Source organism: Cygnus atratus, chromosome 17 (genome assembly GCF_013377495.2).
Source record: "Cygnus atratus isolate AKBS03 ecotype Queensland, Australia chromosome 17, CAtr_DNAZoo_HiC_assembly, whole genome shotgun sequence".
NCBI classification, from domain to species: Eukaryota; Metazoa; Chordata; class Aves; order Anseriformes; family Anatidae; genus Cygnus; species Cygnus atratus.
Window position 1 is genome coordinate 305620 of NC_066378.1, and position 10034 is coordinate 315653.

At 55.1% G+C, this 10034-nt stretch overlaps 2 protein-coding genes across 3 annotated transcripts in view; both read left to right on the forward strand.

Annotated features, from left to right (window-relative positions):
* The window catches only part of AIFM3 (apoptosis inducing factor mitochondria associated 3), a 40948-nt gene extending 37770 nt beyond the window's left edge, over nt 1-3178 (forward strand). The window contains exons 18-20 of one of the 2 annotated variants that reach the window (XM_035569255.1): nt 1355-1459; nt 2521-2541; nt 3139-3178. In XM_035569255.1, coding sequence (XP_035425148.1) covers nt 1355-1459; nt 2521-2541; nt 3139-3178 — 166 coding nt within the window. The remainder of the gene's footprint in view (nt 1-1354; nt 1460-2520; nt 2542-3138) is intronic. The other variant, XM_035569256.1, reaches the window with a different exon arrangement.
* A 4809-nt stretch (nt 3179-7987) lies between these two features.
* On the forward strand, nt 7988-9440 carry LOC118259610 (transmembrane protein 17B-like). The gene is made up of 4 exons (XM_035569266.1): nt 7988-8105; nt 8472-8575; nt 8893-9006; nt 9129-9440. The coding sequence occupies exons 1-4, from the start codon at nt 7988-7990 to the stop codon at nt 9438-9440; spliced, it is 648 nt and encodes a 215-aa protein (XP_035425159.1).
* Nucleotides 9441-10034: the final 594 nt, after the last annotated feature.

Genomic DNA, 10034 nt, shown 5'->3' on the forward strand with positions numbered 1-10034 from the left:
GTCCAGCCTCTGAAGGAGCCTGCCTGAGGTCGGTCCGTCTCTGGGTCTGGCCAGTTTGGAAGAGCTCAGTGTCTCTGGAGAAGATTCGAGGCTTATGATCCGCTCTACATTCCTGTGCGTGCCTGTGGGAGAGGGAAGCCTGTGATGTTGCTGCCCCATGGCTCTGTGGGACAGCTAAGAGAGAGGACTTCAACTGTCATGGCTCCATGAAGATGAAGTTTTCTCTGAAGCATGGCTTCTGCTCTCCTCCTCTCAGGCCAGGCACGTGTTTCTCCCCCATGCTGGTCTTTTCTCTGTTGGTCATGGAGCTCTTTGGCAGCAGATTGAATAGCAGATCTTGATTTGTTGGGTGCTTCCACTCCTCAGCTTATTCAACAACATCACCAGTATTTAATATCTTATGCATCTTCTCTAATAATTAAATTGTTTGTTTATTTGGTTACCTATTTATGAGTCATCTCCTGAGCCAGACTTATTTATGCTCAGATTTATGCTCAGGCTGAATTTTGCAGACCTCAAAGCAGAGGTGCCCTTCTCTGTCCTGTGCCTTCTCATCTTAATCCAAATCTTCTCCAGCATTTTTACATCTTCCTTCCTTCTGCTTCATTCATTTCACATTCAGCCTTTGATCTTGTGTTGTGCCACCAGCAATGGGATCCTGACCATCAGGTCAGCCAGACTGGGATGTGCTGCTGGATGTGGAGTTGGCCACCCAGTTGTCCTGGTGCTTCATTAGGTGTCTGTTGAGGAGCCCTGCTCTGCTCAGAACCTGAGCATACATGTTGTTGTTGCTGCCTGTGGAGCAAGCTCAGAGGTGCGTGCTCTTGTTCCAAGGAGTAGATCAGGAAGTGATGTGGAGCAGCAAAACCAAGTGTGCCACTGGGAAGTCCCTGCTAAAATCCCCTCTGCTCCCTCACCACAGGGCAGCAAAGCTGTGTGGTTGACAGTGACCACCGGGCATCCTTGCAGTTTTCTTATCCGCCACCAGATCCACCTTTTCTGGTGTTTCTCCCAGGTGCCAGGGTGCCCAGAGCTGTCTCCATCCCACCTCCCTTAGGTGTCTGGGGTCCCACTGCTGGGCAGTGGGACAGAAACAGCTCTAGGCACCCTGGTGCTGCTCACCAGGCCAGCCCATGAGACCTGTGGGGCCAGCCTCGAGCACCTGCTCCAAGTCCTCTCCTGTTCTTGTCCCACATCACAGTCCCTGCAGTGCTCACACCCTGGGACATGTCCTGGCCCTGGAGCAGAGGGTGTTTTTCTTTGCTTCCCGCTTCTCTCCAGCATATTGCTTTGTGGGTGATGGAGATGTGGCCACCCTGGGCTGTTCTAACTGCTCTGCTCTGCCTGGCCCTAGGAGTGACGAGGTGGTGGCTGTGGCCAGCATGAACTACGATCCTATCGTCTCCAAGGTGGCTGAAGTCCTGGCTGCTGGCAGGACCATCCGAAAGCGTGATGTGGAGTAAGTAGGTGCACTGCAGGAACCAGTGGTGCTGGGGCTGAGCTTACCCTCATGGCGCAAGGCAAGGCTGAGCATCCCCAGCCAGGACACCACTAGCACCAGGCAGCTCTTTCCCATCCTGTACACTGCTCACATCTCCCTGCTTGCCCCACTCATTCCTTCACCCTGTGTGCTGCCTCCCAGCCTCCTCCTAGACTGCATCCTGCACACAGGGGATTTGTCTTGAACACCAGGATCAGGATCCATATCCTTGCAGAGACTTGATGGGATTGCTTCCCTCTGGGCCAGAGACGAAAGGCTGGCCTGAGAGGCTGGCATGCCTGGCACTTGTTGCCACCAGGGCAGCACTGTCTGATGCCAAGGGCACCCCTGGGCACTTGGGGGCACCTGCAGAGGAAGGTCTGGGGGTACCACCTGTGTGCAAGTATTGCGGCCCTCAGCCTGGAAAGCTCATGGCTCAGGGAAGCTTGCCCTCACTGTCTCTGCCTCCCATTTGTAAGGGTATAGTTCACTGGCAAAGTGCACTTCTTTCCATTCACCTTCTCTTTAGGACTTTGTACAGGAAATAGTGTACCCCTGCGTGCAGAGATCAGCTGGGGAGGAGCCCTGAGAGAGATCGCGGCTGCGGGATGTGGGTCGCTGTTCAGGAGCAGTTTGCCTACATGAAAAATATTTCTCTTACACATTTGGAATAAAACCAGACCTCTTCAAAAGCCTGGGGAAAGAAGCAGCCCAGCCCCCAGGGAGCCCAGAGCCAGCTCAGACACACTGGGAGCATGTCAAGGGTCTGCCCAGCTTCCAGCATGCATGTGCAGGGGTGGGGGGGGGTGGAGTTGTGCTCCTTGTCTGTGAATCAGGCAGTGGTTGCTGACCACCAAGTTTGGAACTGGGAGGGGCTGGGAAGGAGGCCATTTCTTGTGGGTGGCCAGGCAGGTGGGGAGAGCTGCTGGCCCCTGTGTTGGGGTGAGCCATGGCAACTTGGTGAGCACAGAGCAAGCAGAACCACCTAATCCTAGATGTTTTTTTCTCTCTCTGTCTCCTACTGCATTCGCACCTTTTAGGCTGTTTGTCCGTCATGGCAAGTACGTTCAGTTTTGGGCCTCGAATCCACAAGGGAGTGTAGGGCTCACATAAGAGTCACTCAGCCACCTGCTTGGGCCATATCTCCAATTCCTGCATGGAGATGCTGATTATGACCATGTGCTTGTTTTGCAACCCAGACTGGCCTCTCTGCGGGCAATGATGATGTCTTGGGTGGTGGAGCTGGCAGGAGCCATGCTGGGAGAACCGCATGCCAGGCAGGGCATAGCTGCTATATGTCCTTTGCAAAGCCCTGGTGCCCAAACCTGCCAGGATGGCATGCCTGCCATTTGGTTGAATTCTCCCAGCTCCTGAGGATGTCTGTCATTCAGTGCTTTTCCATGAATTTTCATCTGGATGCCACAAGGGCTTGTTAAAAAAAGTTTTTTAAAAATACTGTTTGAATTCAGTTTTGCCTGGGATGGAGTGAGGGCAGAGGGAAGGGTGCTGCCGTGCTGCCCGGACTGGGTGCAGCATAGTGCTGTGACAGAGCAGCACCTGACCTGTGTGGCCAACAGCTTGGGAAGCATGCTGAACAGCTTCACTTACGCATGCCGGGAAAAAAATCTCACAGTGCTGCTTGTTTTTGTCTCTGCTAGAACTGGCGATATGTCCTGGCTAACAGGGAAAGGCTCCTAATGCCAGACATGGCTGCGACCTCCTGATGCTGCGCTCACCTCAAGAAGAGAGCTGCAGCTCCATGGAGCAATTCAAATGCTGCACCTGAATCATTTTCCTTTGAGACTTGGAGGAACCTGGCCTCTTTCACCAAGCAGTCACCTTCCCAGGTAGCTCCTGTGTGTGCAAACTGCCAGCTCCTTTGCCCCACCAGCCACCGGGCCTGGGGTTCTGCAGCTGAACTTCACACTGGAAAGTCAGGAAACAGATCCTGGGGATAGTAGGCTTGGCACCAGCAGCCAGCGTGGGCACCACATGGCTGGCAAGGAGCTGCTGCAAACTGCAGACACTGGTGTCAGGGGAGCCAGTGGGAGCTGCATCTACCCTCATCAAGTAGCACAATGAGAGCCCCAAGCTCGTCTGTTGTCCCTGTTAATAGCATGAGTGCCTTTCATTGCCCTCTGTGGCCAATACATGCTCTCCAGCACATTTCCCCTTCCCAAATCCTCTTTCCTCCTAGCTCAGCACAACCCTGTGGAGTCCAGTATCCGCACCCTCTCTGCACATTGCATGGCTGCAGCACTCACCTGTGGCTCTCCCCTGCCTGCCGACCTGCAGCCACTCCCTAGCCCTCAGGAGCACCCTGAGTGGCCAGGGAGATTTAGCATGCGGATGGCCTCAGGTTTGCCTAGCGTTCTTAAAGCCCGTGATTGTGTTCTGATTGTCCTCTGCTCTTTGTCACGTGGTGACAAAGCTACCTTTCTCATCTCAGCTCTCCATGTCAGTGCTCTGCAGCTGTGTTTTACTCCTCTTGCTGGCAGAAGGGCCTCGTCTCTAGCTCAGGAGTGGGCCTGGCCAGTCCAGAGCCCCATGTCTGTAAGCTGAGCAGAGCTGGGGGGGAGATTCCCCATGGAGAGCTTCCAGTGCTCTGTCCTGGGGGAGCTTTGTTCTCCGTCTGTCACTGTTTTATTCTGATCCCAAAGCTAGATAATTTATACTTTTAATTTGATTCACCCCTTATGAATGAAACCAGTGCTGTTCCTGTGATCTGGATCTTTTCTGATTCCTTCCAAGTCCTTGGGTGCAGCTCAGCAGGTCAGCCAGGTGATGCTGGGATCTTCTCTGTGGAGGGTTCCTATATGTGTCCCATGTCTAGCTCATCTTTATTTCCAAACTCTCTGATCTTTGCTTGGATAGCAGTGTCACCAGTCATCTGTCATATCTCTGGTCAGTGTCTTCTGCTTCGCTGCCAGGCTTTTCCCAGGCAGCGTGACCAGTGGTGACCATAGGCAGGGATGTGTGTGCAGTGCCCAGCTGCAGCTCCGAATCCCCACACCCTGTGAACAGATGTGGTTTTGCACCATGTATCTTGCTGCTGGGGCAGTCAGACTGCTGGGCAGCTCCTCCCTTACAGGCTGCTCCCTGTACTGCCTGGCTGGGGTGTCTGGAGACACCTGGGGCAGCGGGGTCATCCCTGAGCTCCATCCCACTGGTGCAGCCAGATGATGGAGGTGCACACCCCAGCTAGCACAGCGCATGTTTTTTCTAGGCCCAAGGAAAGTCTGCAGGTGACATTTGAATAATCCCTGGTCTGACATGTCAGCATGAGCTGCTGTTTGCCATCACACTGCTTAAATCCTTCCAAGGCCTTCTTCCTTTTCTTCTGCTGCTCAGCAGCACTGGGATGCTATTTTGATTTTATCCCTTCACTTCCTACTGCTCTGCTCCTTCTTTCTTCAGTGTGTGTCCTGGCAGCAGCCCCAGCACAGCCTGCTCCATCTGCTCTATACCTTTCCACACAGGACAAAGGCTGATGCTTTCTTCTTCTCTTTAGCATCTGTCCTAACACGCCACTCAGCCCGCGGCAGACCAGTGTCCTCCACAGCCTTGTAGGGAGGGCTCTGTCCAAAGCTCCTTGAAATGCCAGTTATCTCACAGCAACCCAAGGCCTCCAGTCCCACGGTTTGTGTCATGCCTGTGACTGAAGCTGATGGGGACAGCATGCCTGAGCCACGGCAGCACACTTGGTTGTGCTGTGTGATCTGCCTGGGGGTCTTCAGCACTTCTTCTGCACCAAGTGAGGCCAGCAGGTCCCATGTTCCATGTGCTCCATGTGCTTGCCTGAGCTCTTCCAAGGCAACCATCTTTCTGCTCACCCAAAGGCACCATCCTCTGAAGTCCTCCTGGGCACATTTGCAGGGTGCTTTGTGTTTCAGGAGCATGCTCTTTGACTCCTCCACCTCTGATGGGTCTCATCCACTATCTAGCATGAGACAGTGTATGGCAGGCATCATCCTTGTACTCCCTGTGCTGAAGACTACACAAGGGCTGAGGAAATACCTTCTACCACAGCTTACAGCCTGCAGTGTGCGGAGTAAGTCCTATTCCCCCATTTTACAGAGGGGTTACTTCAGATGGAGCTGGGAACATCACCCCGTGACACAAGAAACCCTAGTCACCACCTGTGGCTTTCCTGAGGACATGTGCCAGGTCACAGCTGGGCTGCTTTGCATAGCTGGAATCCTGACACCGATATATTGCTCCTTGCAGGCACTGCTCTTCCACACCTATGTGGGATGGTGTTGGACCCAGGACCCCACATTCAGATGCTGGGCTTTGCCCATTGCAGCTCCTGGCTGCGTCTCACCCCGTGCGCTGGTGGGACCCAGGGAACTGTGCGTTAGGCCCAGCACGTTCCTTTCTTGTACATCCAAGAACCTTCTGAATCTTCTCATTATGACACAGTGCTGGATAATAGGCTTATTTTTAGTTCCCTTATACCCTAAGCCTTGGTTAAAAAAAAATCACAGCTTCTTGTGAGGTTGCTTCCCAGCTGTTAACCATGGCCGCAGCCTTCATCCTTTGATCTCTGCCCTTGCCTTTGCTTGCATTACAGGCTGGTTGCTTGGGTGAGCATTGCTTCTCAATGTCTTGGTGTTCGCGCCTCTCTTTGCTCCTTCGTACAGCTTCCAAGGAGGCTGTGGCAACACCCTTGGGGTACAGTGCACATCCCTGGGGGCCTTTCTGCTTTTCTGAAGTGGCACGCTCTCCCCCGCACTGTGGGCTGGTGCCCCTCTTCTTTGTTGGAGATGAACCCAGCTACATGGTGGTGGCCAAAAGCCTCCAGATGAGCCTTCCAAGTGCCACTTATGAGACGTGCAGTGTTACAGGTTGTGGCTAGCACCCCCCCAAGACAGTGGAGTGTGTGTCCTCACCAGTAACATCTCCAGATGTCCTGTCCAGGTATGGCCAAATAGACCACAAGGACCTTGTGGGTATTTCTTCTCATCCATCATCCTCCCTTAGTTCACCATCCTTATCTAGCAACAGACCAACACTTAACAGCATGATGTATTTTTTCCATACCTGGTCTGATTGCCTGTGAAATCCATTTAGTGTAGGATTTTTTTATTTTTTATTTTTTCCCAACGGTACTGTAAGAACACGCAAGGAGCTGTCCTGAGTGGGATCATGGGAGCCATGCTGCGGTGTTACCATAGAGTGGTTTGAGTTGGAAGGGACTTTAAAGATTATCTAGTCAGCACTAGCCCATCACAGGTGCCCAGGAAGAACCTGAGGAAGGATATGTGCAGCACCCTGCACTGTGCTCACTGTGCAGGAGCTGCCTGGCGAGGCTGGGTCCTTGCACCTCTGAGCCCTTGATCAGCATGACTGAGAGGGAGTCACGCACTGGTCTAATCATGTTTTGCTCACCTCTTTCTCCTTGGCAGCCTGTGACAATGAGCTCCAGAGCTTCATTTTGGCTTTAGCAAACAGAAGAATCCTCTTTTTATTTGGTTTCTCATGTTCCTTGCCAGTGCCTGTCCCTTAACAACCACTTTTGCGGTAGTCTCGATATTTGCAATAGCTCGGATAGGCACTGTTGGCGTCAGCAGCTGCTTTGTCTAAGGCACCTTCTGGGACGGGTTGAAGGCTGAAGATCATGAGAAGAGCCGCTGCCTGCTGGGTAGGCCCAACCATGAAGGCCCCAGTGCACCATCCCTTTCCTCTGCCATCCTGCTTTGGCTCAGCCACCCCCTGGCACACACCACCTCCAACACACCGCCCTTCCCAGGAGCCCCCGAGCCACAGCGGTGTCAGTGAGGCTCCCCGGAGGGAGCAGCGGTGCTGAGTGGAGCAGTGCAGAGACCTGCGAGAGCCCCACTGTGACAGGGACAGCCCATCCCAGTGAAGGGTAAAATGCTCTGTGGGTCTGGGAGCTTCGAGACGATTTTATCAATGTCATCTTGACCACCACAGAGACGGTGATCCACTGGAAACATTGGCTGTGGCAAGGAGCACCCCCCCAGCTGTGATAGCCCTTCTGCCAGGGTCTGCAGGGAAGGGGTTCACAGTATGGGGCACATCCTCATCTTTCACAGGCATCCTCGTCTGTCAGGGAATTTTAAGCAATAATGATGCTGATACAATGCAGCTGGGAGAGGGTGCCGAAGAGCAGAGCACTGTGTGGGGTGCATGGGGAGGTTACGTCCCTGTCATGGTGGTGGAGGGATGGCACCACCTGCTGCTGCCCCTGCAAGCCACTATGGAAGGGAGATGCTCTGCATCCTTGGGCTCCTGTGTGGGTGGCCGGGAGCTCTCACCATGGCAATAAATGCCCTTCCCCAGCCAGTGACGTGTTTCCTTGTGAAGATGGAGAAGGGGCGCGTCCCTCCTCATTGCTGCAGCCAAGGAGCCTGTCTTCCTCCTGGCTCAGCCGCCTTGTCCCGTGGGAGCCAATGGCCGGGTGGCCCCACGCATTAGCCTGACTTGTCATCTCATTATCTACCCTCCTGCTAATCCTGGCTGAGCGGGGCTCAGCTGCTGGCCATGGCTGCACAAACACCACTGCCCCTCAACCTCCGGCGGGGCTTGACGGCATTCAGCAGCTCCCTTTTCATCAATAACAAGACACGGGACAGTGGTGCTGCCCACATCTACCGCCCAGGTACCCCCGGGGGGCTCAGCAAAGTGCGGCTTGGAGGTTTTGCTGCTGCTTCAGCACTGCAGGCACTCAGCTTGTCAACACTGCTGGCAGCAAAGGGTCCCAGTGCCCAACCAGCAACGAGTTGGAGCAAACTAAGGGCATTTGCTGCAAGTGGTGGCTCTTGCTGCAGGTGATGGTGGGGGCCATGCCAGGCTGCCTTGTGGCCAAAGCTCCTGCAGAGCTGGTGCAGCCCCACCAGCACAGCTAGGGCCAGCGCTGTTGCCCCTGCACGCTTCGAGGCAGGGGCTCCCCACAGGAAGCAAGGCTGGGGGGGGGGGTGCTGGGGGCCTTGCCCAGCCCTGCCCAGCCCTGCCTTGACCTACCTAGCCCACGAGGTGCTGGCCAGCCTCCCCCTCCAGATGATGCTCTACTTCAACGCCTGCTACTTCCCCTTCTGGTGCTTGGGTGAGGGGATGATGCTGCAGCTGAAGGTACTGTCCGGTGGGCAGGTGGGGGGGAAGCTCACAGGCCAGGTTTAATGTGCAGGAGACACAGTAAATGGAGGTGGGGGTGCCGGGTGTCACACATGACTAATGGGTCCTCACACCTGACTAAAAATGCCCTGTCCCACACCTTCCAAGAACATGGAAATCATGAGAGCAACCACTTAACTTTCCAGGCAGGGAAAGTTAAACTGGGAGGGCAGAGCAGGCAAGGCTGGGCACCGGCATGGTTGGGGCTGGCAGAGCGTGGGGTGTGAGGCATCGGGCACAGAGCTGGCTGGGACGAGGCTGTGCCCCTGTTACAGTACAGCCTGCTGCCTCACTACTACCAGCTCCTCCTGCTCGCTGCCTTCCTCATCCTCACACTGACTGAAGGTGCCCGGCTCTACCTGGGCTACATCGGGAATCTGCAGGAGAAGGTAAGGGTGCCAAGTCCTGTGAGGTCCTGGCAGAGTAATCCTGGGGCTGTGGTCCCCACAGAGGGGGGACCCACCCCATCGAGGGCATCCACGTCCCCCCTCAGCAGCCTCTGCCCACACAGGTGCCTGAGCTTGCCGGGTTCCTCCTTCTATCCTTCCTGATCCAGCTCCCCCTCCTGCTATTCCTGCTAACGGATGACCACATCACCCGGCTGCCGCTGGAGATGGCTGTGCACAGCCTTTTCCTGGTCTTCCTCATCTCTGAGGTCGTGGCTGCCTTCCTGGTGCTGAGGGTGATGACCACACAGCTCGCGGCACAGTTCTACCTGCAGCAGTTCACGAGCGGCGGACAGGGCAGGAGCCTGATCAAGGGTGATGATGTGGGACCTGTCCCACCCTGTGGAGTCAGTTCCTCTGAGGGCAAGGAGCATTAAACAGCACTCATCCCCCCGCTGCGCCACTGTGTACTTTCTGAGTCAGACAGTTCTGGGGCTTGTGGGGTTCTCTGAGCACCCCACAGGCATGGGCATTGACCCAGCCTGTCCCTGCCCTGCCCCAAGCACTCAGCGTCCCTTTGCTGAGCTGGGGCCACGTGTGGCCACGGGGCAGACTGGGTGCTTGGTACAAGGGTGGTGAAGCAGGGAAGACACACCAACACAAATGGTGCCAGTTAGGAGTAGGGACCTCAGAGCCTCTGAGATGCTCAGGCTCTCTCAAGGGCTGTGCTTGTCCTTACTGAGCAGTGACCCTCGTGGGCGGTGGGAACCAGAGCAGTGCTAGAGCCCGTGCAAGTGCCAGCACAGCGCTGCTGCCACAAGCTCAGCTCTCAAACCCTCTGAGCACAGACAAATGTAGGCCCAGCCCGCACTGCTCCAGAGCAGCTCGTGTGAAGCCATCCCAGCTGGAAGCCATGGAGGGCCACAGGTAGGGTGCTACGAGGTTACAAGTATTTCTGCCCAGCCGAAACCACACCGAAGCTGTGCACACACATCAGGGAAAGCACAGAGGGGAGTTAGCAGAGGCAGAGC

Excerpts from the sequence above, each read along its gene's own strand:
- LOC118259610 (XM_035569266.1), top strand. The coding sequence starts at position 7,988 with ATGGCTGCACAAACACCACTGCCCCTCAACCTCCGGCGGGGCTTGACG. Across the intron at positions 8,106-8,471 it reads TGCCCACATCTACCGCCCAG|CCCACGAGGTGCTGGCCAGC; the intron begins GTACCCCCGGGG and ends TGACCTACCTAG. Across the intron at positions 9,007-9,128 it reads TCGGGAATCTGCAGGAGAAG|GTGCCTGAGCTTGCCGGGTT; the intron begins GTAAGGGTGCCA and ends CTGCCCACACAG.